The 23,630-nt window shown below is 38.5% G+C and overlaps 1 protein-coding gene across 1 annotated transcript; it reads right to left on the reverse strand.

Moving 5' to 3' along the window:
• Positions 1 to 327: 327 nt before the first annotated feature.
• Positions 328 to 22,995, reverse strand: wif1 (wnt inhibitory factor 1). The gene is made up of 10 exons (XM_017695760.2): positions 22,497 to 22,995; positions 22,186 to 22,328; positions 16,610 to 16,718; positions 15,816 to 15,956; positions 11,840 to 11,935; positions 9,356 to 9,451; positions 9,118 to 9,213; positions 3,930 to 4,025; positions 2,404 to 2,499; positions 328 to 1,241 (listed from the first exon to the last, which is right to left on the reverse strand). Exons 1-10 carry the CDS (start codon positions 22,636 to 22,638, stop codon positions 1,111 to 1,113), a joined length of 1,146 nt encoding a protein of 381 aa, XP_017551249.1. The 5' UTR covers positions 22,639 to 22,995; the 3' UTR covers positions 328 to 1,110.
• Positions 22,996 to 23,630: the final 635 nt, after the last annotated feature.

Here is a 23,630-nt window from a genome sequence, read left to right on the forward strand (position 1 = left end):
TTTCCTGATGTAACCGATGTACATATTTGTATATACCTACATACATCAGTACCTACATACATCAGTCTATCAGTCTTAAAGGCACAGTAACAAAAACAGCCCTTGTAATTCTAAGCAATAAATAGTGGTTGGGAAAATGAATTATGCCTGTTTGCATAAAAAGGAGGGGAAAAAAATAAAAGTATGATTTGACCTTTTTAATATATATTTTTAATTCTTTAGAGCTTTTGTTAAACAGGGGAGCCATGCTTTTTCTATCTCATGCTTTGGCTGACATTCAAAGAACCTAAAAAAACAGGTTTGACTGCACAGAAAGACAAAACAACCTCACATGAATGAGATGGTTTTATTTGAGTGGTATATCACCCAGATGAGAAATAACAGTCCATTAATTGCTCATGTCTATGGTGTAATAAACAGCTTATCTGCATTGTTATACTTTTAACAACTAAGTATCAAAACTTTGAGTAAATAAAGTTTGCATTATCTGCCCTACTTTAACATAACATCTAGATATATTTCCATTTCAAATAGCATATACTCTACAGAATAAATGTTCTAGAGTCTTGTAATGCAAGGGTACGTGTTCAGAGATATCTTCAGCCATCAATTCATTGTTCCCATGTAGAAGAGAAAGTGAATGTTGTTGAAGCCAACAAGGACAGGCGAGCCAACCCATGAACGTAAGCTGAAGACAGTAATTACCATCCTCAGTCAAGTCATGCCCACACAAAAGAGCCTCTGGACTGTAATGGAACTCCTTGTGATTCATGTCCACATTTACAGCTGAGCTTCTGGACTGCTCACGAACATCACAGACTGAATTCCAGTGAAATTTGGATTACTAAACAGCCTGTGACGCCCTCCCTCCCCCTCAGCGTCTGCAGGACAGGAGAAGTGCCTGACGGAGCCTGAGAGCCAGGGCGATACTCTATCAAAGGAGTTTACTCTGTGAAAGGGGATACAGAGAATGGACTACGAAAATAAAAGTCCAAGGAGGGAGGATCCCTGGGAGGATGATGGGGATCTGAAAGGGGAGGATGAGAAGCGGTCCCTGGGGAGGCTGGGTCAGGGGGCGGGCAGAGAGTGCCAGGAGGGTGAGTGAGAAGATTAAACGACGTAGTTGGTCTCAGAGGGCCGGTTAGTATCAGAGGCCTCCTTGGTTTCCTTCGCTGATGTGCCGTGGGTCTTAGGCCTGGAGACGGTGGGGCGGTGAATGAAGGGGAATCCACCGCGGTACCCTGAGAGAATAAAGGAACACACAGGTGGAGAAAGGAACCAATGCTTAAAGTTAATTATCTCAAGTGGATGAAACTTTATATAATTTCATCTACTTTTTAGCTCTGATATCAAGGTATTTGCCTTTTTTTTTAGCAATAAAAGAGTTTGAGGTACAATATTTAATTGTAGTCTGAAGTACAATGTTTTCAGTTTAAGAATATATGTCTTTTTCCTGGTCCACACAATCCCTCCCAGAAAACTAAGCTGGTTTTGAAGTCATCATGGTTGTGACATCGCAAAGATGCTTGGATTTTAATGCAACCCATTCACGCCAAAGTTATACAGAGTGTTGCTAAAGCAGGCTTTGGGGATTTCAGTCCAAACGTATTCATTTGTTGTGTGCATTTCAGCCTAAATGCTTTTTGAACAAAGCACAGTTCAAGGCATCCAATAAGAAAATATGTATTTATATGTATTTACATAAATGAATCTTAAAGGCACAGCATACTTTTTCTAAAGGATAAAGAGAGGTTTGAAAGTGATCATGTAAATTAGAATTATGACAACTTTTCACAAACTTTATACATGGACAACAAAAATGGAGAACATGGACTTTGAAATTAACAACAGGTTTTGTAAATTAACAACAGGTCTGATACATAAAAGTAATGGATTTCTCAGTCCACTGCACTTCTACATTTTATATTTATATTAGTTAATCAGGTTAGTGGATGAAAGTATCACAACTTTCTTAATCACTCTCTAAATTACAGAATTCATTAAGAACCCACTGAGGCATTAAATAGATTAAATATAGCAGTAGTATAGATAAGGACATGACATTAAATTAATGAGGGTACAGAGAACAAAGGCAATTGTCAGTTGACAACTGCATGAAGCCTATAATGTAAGGCATTTCCTTCACTGCCTAAGAAGTGAATTAAACATTCACTGCGGGAAGGAGGTGGCCCTGCCCAACATCCTGCTCCTGCTTTTCACTTGAGCCTCCGGAAGAACCCAGGCAGGCTCTAGAGTTGCAGTGGATTACATTTGCTCATCTGTTTACAGGTTCCAATTAGTAGCTGGGGCTTGGGAAAGCGGCTGTGGGGGATTGCAGAGCAGCGTGTGTGTCTGTGTGGGTTGGACGTGCTGCTTTGTGGTGGGATCGGGTTGCTCACTCACTCTTATTACAGTGACGTCCTTGCCAGCCATCCCGGCAGTGGCACCTGTTGGGTTCTGCGCAGGTCCCGTGTGCTCCACAGCTGGGCTCGCAGACAGCTGCACATACATGCATTCACACATATGCAATAAGAGACAGATGTTTAGATAGGGACACTATACAGGAAGTTATGAAATAGTACAGTGCTGTGTAGAGATAAACTTTTTAATTTCTAGTAAAGCTATATATATATATATATATATATATATATATATATATATATATATATATATATATATATATATATATAAAATATAATTTTTTTTCTTTATTGTAAAAAAATGGAAGAAACTCACCTTAGCTGCAAATTTCTTACTTATGTGAATCTAAAATAGCTAAAGCGATTTTTCTGAATGAGATATAAAATAATCCACTTCATTAAGAAGTCAAAAGAAAATAAGCAAAAAAAGTGTAATTAATGTAATTAATGATTAAAAGATACTCCTAACAACCATGCAAGACCTGGCAGACCACCAGAACTGTCCCCATCAGATAAACAGTATTTAAAGCTTTCATCTTTGAGAGAGAGGAGAAAATCAAGCTGCTTCAGCTCTGAAAAAATCCACAGCTATTTCTGTTCATTCTTCCACTTTGAGAAGACAGCTCAATGCTATGAGTCTGAAAGGATGCGTATCTATCAAGAAGCCGTTTTATGGACTATGGAGTCTAAGGGTGTGTTCACACTTGGCAAGTGTTGTTCAATTAAAATGAACCGTGGTGTGGTTGTGTTGTTAACCCGCTTCATTAGAGTGAGTGAGAATGATGCAACCAAATAAGTGGACTGAGGCCTTCTGAGCAGGTTCATATCAGTTCACTTCCAAACCAACTCTGGTCCAATCAGTGTTCTTTTATGTACAGCTCCAGATTGATGGAGAATGTACTGTAGATGGTTTTATATGGAACCTTATTGAAAAGGGTGCAGTATAACCCCAAAAATTGTAATAAGCCTGAAATCGTAACAGTAGAAAAGCCCTTTTTGGTGCTATATAGAACACTTTTTCTATACAGAGCCATCTATAGCACACAACAAAGAACCCTTTAATCAAGGAAATGGTTCTTTTAATGTTAATGGTTCTATATGGAACCATTTTCTTTTCAAAACAACCTTTGAAGGACCATCATTTTTCAGTGTGTAGAATGATCCATAGGACATTAAAAGCAATACATCAAGCGTTTCTGTTTAGAGTTGATGCTACAAAACAGCCTAATACGTATTTCGTCCAAAAGAGGCGTGCACACTTTTTTTATATATATTATTATCATTATAATCAGTCAATTGTCCACCTCCAGACATCATAATGTACTGTTGTGTTTTACATCCTGAATGTGTGTATGTACATATGTGAAAGTAGCTCAAACCAACCTTTACAGTACAGATATAAAAAGCCATAAATGATTTCCTTCCATGTTTGATCTTTTCAAAGAGGCCTACTAATAATACACAAGCAAACGTGTGAAAGCAGGAGAACATAGTGAGATACTGTCTCACCTTTTGAGCACAGATCTCCATGGTAACCCTTGCTGCACTTGCATTTGTTCCTTCCCATGCATTTGCCTCCATTTCTGCATGGCTGGCGGCATTTACCTGTGGCCAAAACAGGACAGTCACTCACAACACTTCATACCTCACACCCATGCTCAATCTGACAGAATGGAGCAGTCAGCCTGGGCTGATCTAGTTTGTGTAAAGTTGCATAATAAGAAAGAACATGCAGAATATTTGACTTTCAAGTCAGTTTCTTTGCAATTCCACATTTGCTGTTGTGTAAAGTCCAGTCATCTGAAAGTTAACACCTGAAAAGCATGTTAGAGACTCTCCACATCATAAGGATTATCACGCAGTACTAAATGCAAAAATACTGGAGTTATTATTAGGAATGCACCAACTCCAACTTTCTTCTCTCTGGTTCATATAGTGTAGTGGGTAATGCCTCTGCCTTCTATGCTGTAGATTGAAATTCAATCCCTTCCCTGGGCAAGCCCCTTATACTATACCAATAAGAGTGCTTGTGCAAGACTCCTAACACTACCTTCACCTACCTGTGTAAAATGTACCTGGCAAATGCTGTAAGTGTAGATTCTATGTTGAATCAAACCCAAACCTACCTATGTCTTCTGGGTTTGTATATGTAATGTTGATAATGGTCAAATAGTGATAAACCTGAAAATAAGTCTTCTGGGACTGTTTTGCCTCAAAACACCCTACATGTACCTCTGTGCCATGAATGAATTTGAAATGATTGTGTAATGTCTCACTTATCAGGTAGCACATTCATAAGCATGTCATCTAATAGCAAAATACTCTACTAAACATTCTACTCAACAAAAAGAACTACACAGCACTCAACATCACATCACACAGTGTGAGTAAGAGCTGTTTTAGGATAACTTTGGTCCACGATTGAATCTGATGGGTTTTTTTTTTTTTCGCGCTAATATCAGATGCAGCATTTTCTGCTGATATTGGCCTAAAACTGATAATCGGTATCAGATCGGCTCCAGCTATAGTAAACAACAGCTAGTTCTTTCACTGTCTTAGCAAAATTCATTGCCAACAGTGAAAAATACTGCAAATAATATTTCACATAGGACTTTTTTCTAATGGCCATAAACATACAACATTCTTCTTAGGATTTTTTTTTATTCTGTTCTTCTAGAAGTTTTATAACATTGCAATGTTACATTTTAGGTAACACTTTATTTGGAGAGTCTTCTTTGGTGCTTTGTAGATTGTTAATTTACTTTTAAGTTAGATTCAACTAAATATATATTAAATTTACTATGATTTTTTTAAACTTTCTTAACTTTAACCTCAACCCAAAAGATAAATGCAACCCTCACCCTGGTGCAAATCATCACCCTAAACCCACCACTCTTTAGAATCTAACAGATAGTACATCTGTCGAAAATCTATAGTGGACTATCCAATTAAAGTGAAACCCTTTTTTATAATGACCCTGACTAAGAAATAGTACTGAATATGCACTGGTCACATCTAGCTGATTATAATTATTTATAAGATTAAAGAATGGAACTCTCGACCTGCTGGCAGGACGGTGGATGTTAAGGGGTTAACAAATTCCATATAAATCCATTAAGTGGTAGAAACTGTGCTTTGTGTCTTATAAAGAAAATAATGTCTCCTGTTTAGGCTTAAAAACCCTCAGGTATTTAACAGCCAACAAAGCGATATAACAGTAAAAAGTAATGGAAACAGGGTTTGGGGAAATCTAATGCATTTGAAAAACAGGAGCAGGGGTGTGGATGGACGCTTGAGGATCTGCTTAAGTCGAAACCTGCTGAATTTCAATGGGTCCTTTGTGCTTTGACGCATTGTTGAAATCCATATCCGTGGACAGACAATAGGTGATATCTTTATAAAAACACATCTTCACATGGATCGTTTTATCAAAGCAGGTTTGCACACAGCGCTTGTTACCTGATCCTAAAGAGGATCAGAGGGGAAGGATGAGCTCCATGCTGTTGAAACTCTTCAGAGCAGCTTTTCTAGACACACACGAACTCCTGGAAATTCTCAGTCACTCTGTACTCCATGGAAACGGCAGTATACTCCAGCACTAAGCTCAGTCTGCGTCTATAAATATATGGCTTTAATATATTAATGGTCTTTCCTCTCACGTATCAGGTAGTGGGAGTAACATGAAGTTGCCTTTGAAGGGAAATGATTCATGGTGTGAAAACATCCTGCCTTTGAGTCGGGGTGTTGAGACATGATGACAGGACAGGATGAAATGTAAGGGGTGAGGTGGAGTGTGCAGACAAAAAGCAGACTAAACATATATATTAAGAAAGAGACCTATAAGCAATATAATATAGCATTACACATACACCTTGCTAGCCAAAGTATTATCTGCCTTATCTTTAGCACCATTACACATCAGAACTACAGTGCTGTGGAAAAGTCAGAGAGCACCCTGTATTTATTTTAAAAATGACCATCATTTTCAGTGTCAGAAAAAAAAGAAGTAAACATATTTAACAGAAATTACACAGAAGCCTCAACAACTAAGTATAAGATAATTTTTTGAGCATTTAATGTGTCTCCTCTTTACCTTAAGTGACCCTTATTAGTCCTACTACAGGGAAATTTCACCTCTGCATTTAACAGATAAACACCCACATACACTCTAGTGAACACACACACACACACACACACAGAAGGGTGCAGTGAGCACACTTGCCCAGAGCGGTCGGCAGCCCTGTCCACAGCAACCAGGGAGCAGTTGTGCCTTGCTCAAGGGCACTTCAGTTATGTGCTAGCTCAGGGGATCGAGCCGGCGACCTTCTGGTCACAAGGCTGGTTCTCTAACCTCCAGCCTACAACTGACCCCATACCTTTATTACAGCTTCCATTTTTTTTTCAGGAGACTCACTTTCAGTGTTTTAAAGGAATCTGCCAGGGCTATTTTTCCAACTCCAAAGTTCAGTCTTAGAAGTTGGTTGCTTTTGCAATCATGTTGAGTTCTGGACCCACAGGCCCACTGGTGACATCCTATATAAATAAAAATAATATGTGGCCTTGACTTAGTGAGGTATGGAAATGAGATCCTAATGCTTGGCAATGACTTAGTAAGGCATGATCTCATTCCTATGCCTTACTAAGTCATGGCCTTGCACAAGGATCTCATTCCCACGCGTTAATATGGTGTGGTTATGCAATATTTTTATTTATATAGGATGTCAGATGCAGGGCTCTGTAGGACTCTGGGCTGGTCAGTTCATTGTTCTGAGAAGAGCAGCAACTTCTTTGTTTGATTTGCAAATGTTCTTCTCCTTGACATGACACTGAGTTGTCATATCACAGTGGGAGGATGGACAGAAACACCTTTTTACAATTTTTTACAGACCTGACTTTCTCCCAAAGATTAAAGCTTTAACTATTGTTTGCCCTGGCCTTCAACATGTGGTGGTATTGTGAAGGAAGACTGAATGAGGGGAGAGAACATGGGCTGGAGTTCTGGGCTGCTTCTGACCCCCTTTGTAACTGTAGGACTGGGGAACAGGGAAGGATAGGGTGGTGGTGGGGATTGCAAGAACTTTGCCACAGGAGATGGAATTAAGGAAGTATATTTCAGTCATTGAATTGGAAGAAGGAGGGGTTTCAGGCATGTTTCTCATCCCAAACATCAGTTATTCCATAACATTTTATCTGAGGGTGATAGTTCTGGTGGTCTACCAAGTCCATTACCAATCTCCTGAAAAATGAATAACTTGTACTTAATGATTGCTTTGTCTGGAAAGTAAAAACATGAAGGGTGGTCTCTGACTTTTGTACAGCACTGTATCTTACATACAAATATCAACATAACATTAATTCACAAGAACTCAAACCCAAAGTCAATTTATTGTATCCATTGTGTTCCAATTACCCCTAAAACATCTCGGTATTACTACTTGACGGCACTACTAATGGCACAAAGCTTTGAGCTCATGGTTGTCGTTAAACTGCTTTATGTCACGTTTGCCCATGGAGGTGCTGGTCCATTTGCCGTCAGCGTGAGAACACACTTCAGCTAGGAAGTTTATTTAAAGAAGTGCTCTGAAGATGATGGGTGGCAATGTGACCCTCACAGCTAAGTGATAAATGCAAGAGCTCTCCCTTTCTTTAAATTGGGACACTGGAAGTTAAGGACACAAAAGCTGCTTTAGGTTATGTCTGTAAACCATTTCCATTGAGAATCTGAAACCACATTATGCAAACTAAAGTCAATGTGTTGATACTTATTATTGTTTAATCTAGAACTCCTACATCTAGAGCTCCTATATACAGTCACTATAGGAACCAAAGCAGAAGATTCTACCTATTAATGGAAAATAATGGACAAATGATCTATTCCAAATAATTTTGGACCATTTCTACTGATCAAATTTATCATTCAATTTTTACACAATGCAATTATGCCAACAAATGACAAAAATCTTTCCCATCACATTACGCTAAATACTAAATACTAGGGCTGCACCAAGGATGAATTTTTATGGGCAATTTAGATACATTTTTTTCACAGCCAAATTGGCCTATGGTTAATGTTGGATTTTAGAGGCTATTTGTCAAGTCACAAATAAAATGCTCTTTAATGATCCAAACTGACATTTTACATTATTAAATAAAAAACAGTTGCCTATTTAAATACCATAAAACTTTAAATTTTAAACATTTAGCCATTAAATGCTCCATTGCATGTAACTGGCTATTTAGCACAATAAATCAGGTATAGTTATGTTATAATATTTTAATATAAATGTAACAACAGCATTGAAAGACAGCATGAATGCCCTTCTTGACTCATATTATGTGCCTCATAAAATTGCAATACAGATTGGCTCAAGTCAATAATAGACTGCAGATTTTGCGTTTGGAGCTAAAATTTGATCATCCATCCCAACTAAATACCTTCTATTTTTGATCTGTTTTATGTATTATATATTCTATATCTTTTATGATTCCTAGTTTGTGTAAGTCTCTTATTGTTGTGGTGTCTATGTTGTACTTTCACACTTTTGTTGTTATTATTGTAATTATTATTACATCCTTTTAGTGCTGAAAACTCACATGATGCCATGTCATTTCATTATGATACAGTAATGTGATTCATGTTTTCGCTGTGCTCAGGCTGCTGCTGATGGATTTATAAGAACTCATGATTTGTACTCACTTATTTCACAGCGGCTGCCCTCAAAGCCAGTGGGGCAAATACATTTACCAGGATGGAAACAAGTTCCCCCATTCAAACATGTAGTGCTGCAGTTCGCTGTGAAGAAACAGGACAATATACAGTTAATGCAACTGAATGCTGCATCATTATAAAAATAATCAAAAAATTAAGCAAACGTGCAGCCCTAAACTTCATCAAGTGGAGAACACACAGGATTTAGGGTGAATCTCTGTCATACCTTTCTCACAGCCAGCACCATAATAGCCAGGAGGACAAATACACACTCCTGGACTCATGCACAGACCACCGTTCAGGCATCTTGGTGAACAGAGAGCTGAAAGAAGGACAAAGGTTTATATTGCTGTGTACTTTTTATTAAAAAATTTCATTGTGCATGTCCTGATTTCATGGATTGATGTACCATCTGTGCTGAAAATAGTCAGGCCTAGTCAGGCCTTTAGTTCATCTCAATAGTAACATAGTCAAGGCAAAGTAATCAGCTTAATCCAAGTATGAATATTCAGATAATGTAAGTTTTAGCCATTTCAGACCTATCAAGGCGAACATTTTCAGATCTTTCTGGCAAAACCTCTTTCTCCAAAGCTGCAAACTGATGAAAAACACATGGCTTTGCCACCCAACCTGCTGTACAATAATTACTTTTTCAGACTACAAAAACTCTGATACATACATGTCTAGCAGGCTTTAGCATGCATTGTAATTTGCACAAGATGTTTTGGAAAGTGCTGTGCACCGACAAGGCATAATCACTGTAATGATCAACTAGATTTATTTCTTACTAAGGGAGACTTAACCTTCCACCTTCTTGCAGAATATGTTTTCCATAAATTTTTGTATCTCATCTGGTTTCTGACTTATATTGCTTAAAGGTTTATGTCTGGTGAACGCACCTCCTGTGGCCATAAAGTAGATGAAAAGTCTTTGATTTTATGGAAAAAATCTAGATTAGAAATCTAGATTAAAGTACATACTTGGACACTGGCCAGCTATAACAATGTGTAGGACATATGATATATACTGTATATGAGTATACAAATCTTAATTCCAGAAAATTTGGAAATAAAAACAGAAATTCATATTTTGTAAATTAACTTTGTTCTTTGGTCTTTGAGTGAAGACAATACAAGATATTTAATATTTTACCTTTTCAGCTTACCTTTCAGCTGTTTGGAAATATACACTCATTCTGAGACTGATACCAGTAACATGTTCTAAAAAGTTGGAACAGGGGGAACTGAGGACTAGGAATGTTGTGAAATGTTAAAAAACACATCTTTAACAGGTGATGCAATCATGCTTCTGTTTAAAAGGAGTATCCAGGAAAGGCCTAGTCCTTTATGAGCAAAGATGGGTTGAGGCATCAGCAAATAAACTAACAATTTAAGAACACTGGGCCTCATTCATAAATATCATCCTAAGATTTTCTTAAATTTGTTCTTGAGAAAGGTTCTAAGAAAAAGCCTACGTCAGATTCATGGAACATTCTCAAACTGCAGAATTGTTCACACCTTTGTGCTTTAATGTCTGTAGATTCTGTTCTTAAGAACAAATCCCAAATAAGAAAACACTGGTGAAAGTCAGAATATTTGTGAAAAACCGTAAGTGGGTTTTAAGAAGAAACAGTTGACAACAGGAATGAGGCCCAGTGTTCTTAGTGTTTTTAGATTTCAGGTGATTATTATGAGAGTAAAGATCAAAAGCCAGTGTCTGTTATGATATGAAGGTGTATTAGGGCCCATGGCAAGGATGACTGTCACTTCTGAAGGCAGAATTAACACTGGAAGATACATTATAGAGCAACATATGCTGCCTTCCAGATGACATCTAATCAATTTTAACCCTTGTGAGGTGTTCATGATGTTGTTACTCAGTGGTCTAGTGGACCCACTACATTATTTTTTTTTAAATTAATACAGTCATAACAATTTATGTAAAAATACCAGATTTTTTAAATATCACAAGTCGTCAGTGTAGGGTTCTCCTTTAGCAGCTGTAGCCAGTCAGCAGCCTGTCCATGTTGTCCACACTCACACAAACGCACACATATACAAACACACACAGACACACACGCACTAACAGCCGGCCATGTAGGAGAACAGAATGAAGGGGCACAGCACCTCCACACTTTTATTCCCTGCGGGTTCAGCCCAACACCACATGTGTAATATAAATGTGTGGGGGGTAAACAGTTTGAAGTCACTGAAAATGTGTTATTTTATATGCTCTTCATAGAAAATGAGCAAAGGCCAAGGAATCTGAGGCTGAAATAATAATTAATCACAACATTTTTTTCTTTTGGTAAACACTGAAAATGGTTTCCACAGACCCGAACAACACACAAGGGTAAATTTTTATATTTATCTTATTAAGCTTGTGATGAAATCTAAACTACCACACAAAAGGACACCAGGGCCCAGTGAGATAAAGAGTTTTATCTTTAGGCAAATATAAAATGTAACAGTAAATATAGACATAAAAAAAAAGAAATAAGCAATCAAGCTTATCAAATCCAGTTAAAATGTACTCTGTCATATATTTACATAAAACAGCATTTACCACTATTTGTTATATACATATACACATCTACCTCTGTGTAATATAGGGACACATATAGCCAAATATCAGATGGGCTGTCACTGAAAAGTCACATTTTGAGGGTTTGTTTTTGTACAACAGACGTCTGTATGATAGGCAGGGTTACCTTTTTCACAGTGTGTGCCATAGAAACCGTCCTGACACTCGCAGACATGTCTCTCGTTGCAGTATCCTCCATTCCTGCAGCCGCCAGGACACTTTGCTTCACAAAGAGAGAAGAATGAAAAAGACATGATGAGAGCTGTTCTCCTGTTCTTCAGCCACTTCACTCCCAACTTCCTTCCTACACCACTTCAAGGCCTGCCACATTCCTAAACAGTGTGGCAAAAAGCAACCAAATTCAATAATAGGCTTGCCTTCAAAAGCACTGAATGGCAGCATCTGAAATAAATATAAAGGCTTTGAGGTGAAGCCACAGTGTCACCAAGTCTGTCAAACACGTCACGTCTCATACGGCCCTTTCAATTTGGATGGCCGTGGTCTAGCAAGGGTTTTATTCTAATTCATGTGCTTCTCTCTGAAGGCCATGTGGTCCAGTCACATTAAAGGCTCATTCCATGGAAACAAGTGTAGCTTCCAGACGTGTTTTAAAAACAATTTCCTCTCTGTCTACAAGCAATAGCGGTGTCTGGAATATTCGCAACAGTTGACCAGCTGCCCTAAGGGGAACCTGGCACCAGCGCTCGGCCTCCTGCTACAGAAACAAAACGGACATGGAACGAGTCAGTGTATTTGTCTCATCTTCTTCAGGAACAAATCCTGTCTGAGTCCTCTGGGAGTTCTTTTCCACACGACATTGACTCAGTCTCCAGCCACAGCTATAATACACTTCAACAGACCAGAGCTTTAACCCTTTAAGGCAACAATCGCCCATGATAAAAAAAACATGCTGTTATTTGAAGGGAATTATTTCTCACTTGTAGGTCATTGAAACAATCTAAGAAATTCTGCCGAAAGTGACATTTTTGAACTTTTGATTATGTTTGACTATGTGTGTAAGTAGAAGCAGAGATATATTAGTATGGTTTGAATTTGATGAAAAGTTATTGTTATAAGTACAGTCTTACTCTGCAGAACGAACAACCTCACTATAGATTTGCTTATTTCTTGACTTTGAAACAAATGTCAATACAGAATGTAATTACTATGTAATTAATTATGTAACTGTGCAATTACATTTGTAGTACCAGTCAAAAGTTTGGACACCCCCCCACTACTTCTTTGTATCTGTCAGCATTTAGACCCCTCCTTCCCTTTTAACAACACAACTGATTGGCTAAAATGCATTAACAAGGTCAGGCATAAGTTAACTTTTGACTAGAGGCACATAATAATTATTGTAGAAATCATAATGATTGTGGTTCCAACTCTACATTCTTCCAATTCTAAATTTTACCAAAGCCTTTGAAATCGACTTGTTTCAAAACATATTTTAGACATAAATCATACACAGGCTTTTATCTGAATATTTACATTTGCCTTCAATACAGCTCTTTAACTTTTAAGCATAAACATTTAGGTCAAAATGTCTTTAAGTTAAGAAGAACAATCAGGTGTGTCCAAACGTCATGATTGGTACCACAAATTAGTGTGTAATGTAAATCAAAAGTGTAGCAAAATGATAATAGAAACTTTTCATTAACTAAAGGCTAACTTATATTTTAGCTGGTTGAATAATGCTTCCTAGATAAATATTATTGCCTTCAAGCAATATAATTTATGTTGCACATTAATGTTTCCCTCACCATTCAAAAAAATTAGGCCTGCAGGCCAAAACTGGCCCTCAAGGACACTTGATTTGACCCAGCAGAAGTTGCCCAACCCTTCATTATCCTTCATATCAGCCAATAAGAGAACATGTATTTTTACGTGTATGCATTTTTGCTGCACCACCCAGTAGGCCAGGCTACATAAGTCACTGCTTCTTTCTGAGTCACTGACTGGCCGAGTCACTGACTGATACCTATCGCTGAAACAAGCTTGCACAAGTGAGATCCAAGACCAAAAGTAGGAGGTGCTATACACCAAACTAAATGAAGCAAGGACAAAACATATACGTCTTACAGAAAACAGCATAGGAAATTCTCACCTTGCAGTAAACAGCGCTATTTAGCAATGTTCTTATTCCTCCATTTGAGGATAGTCAACAAGCACTTGTGCATGAACAGTACATGACAAGTGCATTTTGAAATCTTTTGCTACAAATAAACATGGTCTATTAATTGAAAGGTTCTTCAGGGAACTAAAATAGTTCTTGTATGATACTAAGCATAAAGCCCTTTCTGGAACCTTTAAGAGAGTAGTGTAAGCTAACTGCTTAGTTTGGCACATTTCAACAATGTGAGTTATCGCATGACAATTTGTCTCTTGTGTTTAGTCCATAATGTTCAATTTTAGGCAATGTTACCCTTCAAAAATCCAGGTTCTAGGGAGAGAAGTAAGTAGTATAAAGTATAAGAACATTATGCATAATGCCTAGACTGAGACAAATGGTTCATCTCACCCAACAGGGAGAATCATAAGCAGTGTGTGGTTACATCTTTGGTCAGTTCTACATAAGAGGACAAAGATTCAGGCCACAAGTGCAGCTCACAACGACCGCTGTGTGTTCTCCTGTGTTTTGATCATTAGAGCACCTTCAGCTGTCACTGGGGAACGTGTTGCTTCCTCCCTACTGAGAGACTTCAGCCAGATGGACCATTTGATCTGTGGTGTCTGTGAGGAAGGGGGTGTGTAAGGAATGCAGCACTAGGTGTGTGTGTGTGTGTGTGTGTGTGTGTATATGTTGGGGGTACTGCTCCCTCTCATTCTCATGGGCTGCAGCTGGTAGATTTCACATGACATCATGGGCCAACGATGGCCTTTGTGTGTGAAATGCAGTGGAACCCGTATCATATCTCTCTTCTTAAACATGTTCTAGATGAGACGTAACATGTTCCTTTACTGTTTGGCCCAAGCTTGCTTTTCAGCAGAGAAAAACTGCAGTCCATGCTCTTCCTCATTTCTTCCATCAAGACAAACCACACATTAGCTTGTGTTAAATTAGCACCATTCTGACAAAGGAAGATTTATTGACTGCTTATACTTAGGCTTGAAACCTCAGACCACAACTTCGGTTGTCTGTCATCAGGCAGAGAACACAGGCTTTTGCTTTGGGCCCCAAAGGCCCTGAGGTTTCCCCCAGTGTGCCTTTCCTCTAGATACAAGTTCCCACATGACAACACACAGATTCACTGACATAGTAGCTCAGAACAGGAGCATAAAACATCACTTTCAACAGAAAAACTGGTCGTTGTAACTCACTATAGCAACTTTTATTACCAGCTTTTGCTGCTGGTAATACAGTAAAGTAAAACTTTGGGGTGACATCATGAAAGAAAAAAAAACATATCATCCTAACAACAAACAAAACTTGTTTTTTATATTTTGGTCAATTTAGCATGAATAAACCCAATAAAAAGACAAGTAAACAGCTCTGATGGCCTTCTAAGCCTTTAGAGAAAGCCTAATGATTGCTGTGAAAATAATAACATTTTTAAAATCATGTTCTAAAACTCCTGTTAAGGGTACTAGCAGAAATTAGCATTTTCAGAGAGGTGTTTTTCTTTGGGGTTTTTTTCCCAAGTTTTGACATTTATTCGGTCTCTCATACTCTAATGGTTATGGTTTGCTATTGTTAAAGAGCAAATTATTTTTCAAATAAGCTGAAAAAAGCTTTAATAAAAAGTTTTTTTCTATAACAGTGTCAACTTCCTTTTTTTGGAATACAGTGTTTTTCTAAACTAATCCCTATCCTAATTCCTCATCAGTATCATAAGGTTGATTATCATGGACAGTACTTTCATGTTTACCTGTTAATAGAAAACATTAGAAAACCCATTTCAAATCACACTTATATTAGAGGCAATCATCAGTTACTTCAGGAGTCAGTTCAGGAGAATGTGTCAAAAGTATTGTCTGTGGTAAATGACCACATTCTACAGATGCAGCAGATGGACGCTAGGTTGAAAAATGCTTTTAAACAGTCGAAGCAGATGTGTAACTGGGACAGATGTGTAAGTAGGAGGCATGCAGGATCTAACCTCTCTGGCAGGTCTTGAAGAAGATGGCATTGTGTGGGGTCCTCAGAATGATGTTTCCGCCACTGTCCATCACCAAGATGGTGACCTCAAATGCGGCAACCCCATCCTGGTCACCTCGGCAGGGGAAGCTGACCTGAACCACTGAGCATATACACCGATTCACTATGTTAGCTCGGATATGCAAGTAGGCAGGAACATACAGCCAAAGCGTAGATATGAGTTATTCATTTTAAAAGTATATATGTGAAAGGTCATGCTGTTGGGATAGATCAGGTGTAGTTTTATGTCATATAATTGAGCTAACATTAGCATTTAACAATACCAGCATAATCCAGCTTGCCCTGCAGCATAGCATTAAAATTGTGAGCTCAACTTTATGTGGTGAACCTAAATTCATTAGGTGGATTGGGATTTTGCCAACCTTCTGTAAAGCCTTTATGATCTAGCAAACCTTCAGTAAAACGTTCCCAAACTTGTAACAGTTGTTACAGTAGAATGCATTTGTAGGTGCTGCATGGTTAGGCCAGTTATGTAAGCAGAGACTTCACAGCATGGCCAACGCTGTAGTACCTAAAGCTGTATGCAAATGTTTGAACACCCTGGTCAAATGACATCTTTTGTTGACTTTTTTTGAATTAGAGAAAATACGTCAATATATGCAGTACATGCAACCTAAATATGGCACATTTTATTTGGCCAATTCGTACATAAAGACATAAACACTTGCCATGGAATAAAAGAGTCATTTATAATGCAGTGTGTCAAGTCGGATACATCAGCTAGTGCTCGTTCACCTGAAGGTTTGTGTGGTACAGATCCCAACAGGGGGACGTTGACGATGGGGTCATCCATGATGTCCTTGTCAAATGAGCGTAGAGACTGGAACTCGTAGAAGTACTCGGCCTGCGGTGGAAAGAGACGTTGTCTTTGACCTTTCAGCTTTTTTAAATAACAATGGTTCATAAAGCCTCTGTAGTTGAAGCGTGGGCCTCTGGAGCCCTGCCGCTGAAGGAGGGCGTTTGGGGCCAGCGGAGGCACGCTGAAAAGAGAGGCCACGGATTCGTAAATTCGATTACGCTGTGTAAATCATCCCAACAGAGGAGACACAGATATCTGTGAGGAGTGAATGGGACCTCTTAGGTTTGTGTGCATGTTTGTGAATCGGTTTATTTGCTCCAAAAGGGAACGAGGCTTTCCTCCCTAAATAATGCTCTCCAACCTTTGAAAATTACATTTTCGGGAAGAGCTGTGACAGCACTGCAAAACACACGCACCACAAAAAATGTCCCAAAAGGAGATGAAAGCGAGGGACGTGCAGCATTTTCTCTCCCTCGCTCTTCCTTTTCTCCTCTCTAGATTTCTGTAGCACGGCAGTGTTTGATGAAGGGAAAAACACACAGGCTGTGTGGAGAGCTCTGCTAATCCTACTGCTGAATGGTAATAACCAACACAGATAACTCTCGCCGCCAGCCTTTTATGCCTAAGGCTTTTGTTCTTAAGCCTTGGCGGCAGGCTTTGAAGTGTGGAGTAACAGAGCTGAGGAAAGAGCGGGCCCTCTCTTACTCTCTCTCTCTCTCTCTCTCTCTTTCTCTCCCTCTCTCTCTCTTTCTCTCCGCCTCACTCTCTCTCTCCCTCTTTCTGTACCTCTCTCTTTGTTCTGCACCTCTCTTTTTCTCACTTTAACTTCACTTCTCTCTCAACATGCCATTTGTGGATTATGATCTCAATGTGCATGGACACATCGTTTGTGAAAGCGAGATCTAGCAGACGAGCTGAAACAAAACACAAAGTCTGATATGAAATATGCATTTTTTTCTGTTGTACTTTCCACACTCAGAAAACGAGCCAACAGGGTGTTTTACAAACTGGAGCGATGAATTGCTACTGCATGTTATGCTGCGATAAAGTCTGTCCATGCTGATTCCATTACATTTAATTGGCATAATTACTTTTTTTTTTGGTGAAGTATTGTTTGCAATTAAAATTTATTTGGCAATGCAAATGTATTCCGACTAAAAATGTTTGACAAAGTAACAACGACAATGTAGAGAAAAAAAATTTTTGTACATTTTGCTTGTTTTCTAATTGAAATTAAGCTAAAACAGCCTCTACAGAGATGTTTAATATGACATTTTTTCTGCAAATGTTTATGCACAATTTCTGTTTATTTGCTGAGTTTAACATACAAATACAAATACATATACAGTTATACAAAATATAAAATGCACCATCAGTTTTGAACAGGCAATATTTTATGTTTTACTTTTCACAAATATGTTAAATTCAGCAAATAAAGAGCATTTGTGCATTAAAATGTGCAGATTAAACCTAAACTTTAAATGTGCAGATTAAACCTAATCAACAAAAACATTGCATTTGAGTTTGGGGTGCCCAAACTTTTGCATATATCTGTTTTAAATATTTTAAATATATACAGTGGGGAAAAAAAGTATTTAGTCAGCCGCTGATTGTGCAAGTTCTCCTACTTAGAAAGATGAGAGAGGTCTGTAATTTTCATCATAGGTACACTTCAACTATGAGAGACAATATGGGGAAAAAAATCCAGGAAATCCCATTGTAGGATTTTTAAAGAATTTATTTGTAAATTATGGTGGAAAATAATTACTTGGTCACCCACAAACAAGCAAGATTTCTGGCTCTCACAGACCTGTAACTTCTTCTTTAAGAAGCTCTTCTGTCCTCCACTCGTCACCTGTATTAATGGCACCTGTTTGACCTCGTTATCTGTATAAAAGACACCTGTCCACAGCCTCAAACAGTCAGACTCCAAACTTAACCATGTCCAAGACCAAAGAGCTGTCGAAGGACACCAGGAAGAAAATTGTAGACCTGCACCAGGCTGGGAAGAGTGAATCTACAACAGGCAAGCAGGTTGGTGTGAATAAATCAACTGTGGGAGCAATTGTAAGAAAATAGAAGACATACAAGACCATTGATAATCTCCCTCGATCTGGGGCCCACGCAAGATCTCATTCCGTGGGGTCAAAATGATCATGAGAACGGTGAGCAAAAATCCCAGGACTACACGGAAGGACCTGATGAATGACCTGCAGAGAGCTGGGACCAAAGGCTACCCTCAGTAACACACTACGCCGAGAGGGACTCAAATCCTGCAGTGCCAGGCGTGTCCCCCCTGCTTAAGCCAGTACATGTCCAGGCCATCTGAAGTTTGCCAGAGAGCATATGGATGATCCAGAAGAGGATTGGGGGAATATCATGTGGTCAGATGAAACCAAAATAGAACTTTTTGGTAAAAACTCAACTCATTGTGTTTGGAGGAAGAAGAATGCTGAGTTGCCTCCCAAGAATACCAAACCTACTGTGAAGCATGGGGGTGGAAACATCATGCTTTGGGGCTGTTTTTCTGCAAAGGGGACAGAAGACTGATCCGTGTTAAGGGAAGAATGAACAGGGCCATGTATCGTGAGATTTTAAGCCAAAACCACCTTCCATCAGTGAAAGCATTGAAGATGAAACGTGGCTGGGTCTTCCAGCATGACCATGATCCCAAACACACCGCTCGGGCAACGAAGGAGTGGCTGGGTAAAAAGCATTTCAAAGTCCTGGAGTGGCCTAGCCAGTCTCCAGACCTCAACCCCATAGAAAATTGGGGTTGAAAGTCCATGTTGCCCAGCGACAGCTCCAAAACATCACTGCTCTAGAGGAGATCTGCAGGAGGAATGGGCCAAAATACCAGCTACAGTGTGTGCAAACCTGGTGAAGACTACCAGGAAACGTTTGACCTCTGTCATTGCCAACAAAGGTTATGTTACAGAGTATTGAGTTGAACTTTTGTTATTGACCAAATACTTATTTTCTACCATAATTTACAAATAAATTCTTTAAAAATCCTACAATGAGATTTCCTGGATTTTTTTCTCATATTGTCTCTCATAGTTGAAGTGTAACTATGATAAATTACAGACCTCTCTCATCTTTCTAAGTAGGAGAACTTGCACAATCAGTGGCTGACTAAATACTTTTTTGCCCCACTGTATACAGTTTTGTGCAAAAGACAGAGACCAAGCTTTTGTGTATTTAATTTCCTTTCAAAGAGCAACTAAGTACATGTTGTTGTTTTTCAGGAAACATTTAACAGAAATGTACAGAAGCCTCAAACACTATATATAAATATACATACATAATCTCTTCCTGAGACTTGCTTTCTGTTTTTTAAAGAAAGCTCTTTGAAAAAGAAAGGATATTTTTACACCACTAAAGTTCAGTCTTAGAAGTTGGTTGCATTTTCTGCTTCTCACCATCCAAATAATCACAAACACATTTGATGATGTTGAGGTCTGGACTCTGAGGTGGTCAGTTCATTGTTCAGAGAACACCAGCAGCTTCTTTAATTGATTTACAAATGTTCCTATTTTTCTGTCTCCTTTTCTCTAACAGCTTCTTGGCAGCTACATATGCTTTCAGAATCACAGCGTTGAATTGTCTTCACACAGTGGAACAACTGAGGATTTTCAGAAGAGTGGAGCTTGATTTTCTCTACTCTTTCTGTTTGATCTGATAGTTTTGGCCTTGTACGTTTATATGAGTCCAAATCTCTCTGTATCTTTTAATCAGTTCTTGAACTCCTGTGTTGGAAACTCTTGCTTTTTTCCACTCATTTTCCTTTGACTCTTCTTCCTCATACAAGTTGATATTTAATCTCAAATATCATGTAAAATGAATTAACTTGGAAATTAAATAAATGAAGTGTGGCCTCTGACTTCTGCACAGTACTGTTCATTATTAACACACTACCATTTAAAAGATTACCATCTGCTCAAATGAAAAGAGAAAAAGCCAATGGTCATTTCAACATGGAGGTATGACCCCACTGCTGCTGTAGCTCTATTCCTTTTAACCCTCACTTGGCCGGTGAACACAGTTAATGATGACGTTTCTGAGGGGAGGGAAAGGTCATTTTAGCCAGTGCTTATTACCAGAGCAGTGATGGATAGCAGAGAGGATCAAACGCGCACAGGGCCCAAACCCATTCCAAATGGAGCTCTGGCTCCTTAAAGCATGTCCTGAGGCCCGCGAATGTGTGAGAGAGAGTGGAGCCATGTTTCAGTGGGCTGATGGCCCAGATGTTTGGCACATGCGTGCAGAGGCTTTGATCCGAGGAGGCAGCTCCACCACACCAACACGTAAAATACCGCAGGACACGGACGCTACAATAGTACCAGAAACAGACCGGCCTTCAACAGGTCACTGCTCAGCTTTCAGAGGTTCATATCGAAACACAACTTCAGAAAAGATATAAGCAACTTATTGCTCATGATTAATCTTTGTTTCACTACATATTCATTCATAACATTTTTAAATATTTAAATGTGTTGTTTGTATTAAATGTATTATGTTTGCTACATATTATTCATTTGTATTTATTTGCTAACTCCTAAGTTAGTAAGTGCTTTTATTCAATAGGAAATATGAGAATACATTATGTTTGTTATTTTAAATATTACGTTATTCAGTTTAAATAGCATTTTTTCTACTTATGACATATGCATGGTTTACGTACAAAAAAAACACCCATAATTAATTTATCTATAAACATTTTCCAACATCTCTTTATGACTCAGAATTAAGCAGGCTGTTTTGGTTACTGTGTCTTTAAGACTGATATATGAAAATGAGCTCTGTTCTGATTGGCTATCTTGTATTCAGACTTATTCTGATGTACTCATTCAGAAAGCAGTCCAGACTGAAACACACCTTATAACTTCAGCCTGAGTGGGCGGAGTAGGCAGATATAAACATTGTGTGCAAATGTTTGGGCGCCCCAGTCAAATGACAAATTCTGTTGATTTTCTATGGGATAATAATTTAATACATCCTCTACAGAGGATACACTTCTGCACTGTTTAAAACACAATTACTGTTAATTAGCATAATTTAACATATTGAGAAAAAAACACATAAGATGTGGCCTGTGCAAAAGTTATGCCACGTTTTAGGTTTACATTTTTTTTTGCACTAAATATTGCAGGAAAATTGAAGTTTGTTCCCTGTACAGGATGTGAACTTATTTTTACTTAGAAAATCATGACATCTTAAAAACAGAACTCAAAACATGCTGTTTTTGCAGTTCATTTTCAGAATGTCGCTATTTTAAAATTTTACCAGTGTTTACATACTACATCCAACTCTTTTATTTAAAAAAAGAGTAGGAAATTGGGTTTTTAATGAGATTAGTCCTTTAAAATGTTTCCATTTAATAATTTAATAACAACATACAACAGGAACTCTTTTTTTAAATGCTCCAACTGGTAACTGGTGATTTTAAAACAAAATTTGACCCCATTTCGTTATTATAGGTTTAGAGTGATGCACTGTGTCTTCTTCCTACCTGATCATCAGTGACCTGCCAAGTGAAGTTCACGTGGTGGATGTGGACAGGTATGGCTGGCATGCGCTGCTGGGCTTTCTTGAAGTCGTGTGTGAACGGGGCCATTTGGCCCTCTGACACAATCAGAATATCCTCCTCGAAACCTGTGGAGGGAAGAAGCATTCCAGCACTCAGAGCCTCCCTCTCCTCAAACTCAAAACACTTCCACCTGCATGAACTAGTGAGACTCAAAGTTGTATTCCCCCCAAGAACAAAGTCCAACACACTGCTACCCATAAAGCTCTCCTACAGCATCATGCAGCACTATTTACCTATTAATATCCTGGCTTGGTTGGCATCAATCCACATGTACAGGCTCCCCTGCTCGGGGGCAGCTCCGACTGACAAACCCCCAAAAAGTAGAAAAAAGTAAGTTTTAAAATACGACTGAAATCCGGACGTCCTGAGAGCCATTCCGCACAGGTGAATTGCTGGACTAAAAGCCTCGCTCCTCGAGCTAAAAACTTGGCTTTAAATGTATCGCCGCTGCCTCTCAGATTGACAGACTGAAACGTCCGCGCCGCTTCGCAGGCTACTTGTAGCCGCTAGGACCTGCAATACTGAGCACCCGCCACATGGTGGCGTCATGAGCCAAAGAGGACCAAATCAGCGCAACTGCTGAATTAGGCTGCGTTCAAAACCGCGCACTGCTATACTACACACTACTCTCACGACTGGACTTCTGACGGTGGCTTTACTAGGTTTAACATACTAATTAGTGTAGCGGTGTGTGGTTTGGGACGCAGCATTCGTTATTCCCTTTGGTATGTTGTGGGAATTTATCTTTATTCGTTTTTGTGCATAATAACAACAACAACAACAACAACAATAATAATAATCACAATAATAATAATAATAATAATAATAATAATAATAATAATAATAACAATAACAATAATAATAATAATAAAAGTAAAATATATTTGTCCCAGCCAATCATCCCTATTAGTTTCTGTCTATTTTGTTTCATAATAAGTATTCATTAAAAACAGTGCAGTGTGTGTTAAATATCTTTTTTTGACTAAACTTTGAGCTCATGATTTAAAACGTGTCCAACTGATCCGCTGACCAACAGATATTTCTGACTCATCGGGCGGAAAGCAGGATACACTCTGGACAGGTTGACTTAAAACATTTAACTTAAATTATTCAAATTAAAAACGATCGCATATTAAACCCACTGATTGGGTTTTGAATATTTCAGGAAAGCGTGCCTAACACGGAACAAAGGCACATCAGAGGCATTTTGCTTGAAATTGTTTTAATTGCCGACCATTAATTAAAACCGTCAAAAACAAAATAATCGAAAACGTGTCAGTTGGTGATCTAACATGACTAAATTAAACAACCGAGATATTTCGTCTAAAATTATCATTTATAACACAAAGTTTAGACTTAGACTTAAC

The sequence above is a fragment of the Pygocentrus nattereri genome, chromosome 1, assembly GCF_015220715.1.
Source record: "Pygocentrus nattereri isolate fPygNat1 chromosome 1, fPygNat1.pri, whole genome shotgun sequence".
NCBI classification, from domain to species: Eukaryota; Metazoa; Chordata; class Actinopteri; order Characiformes; family Serrasalmidae; genus Pygocentrus; species Pygocentrus nattereri.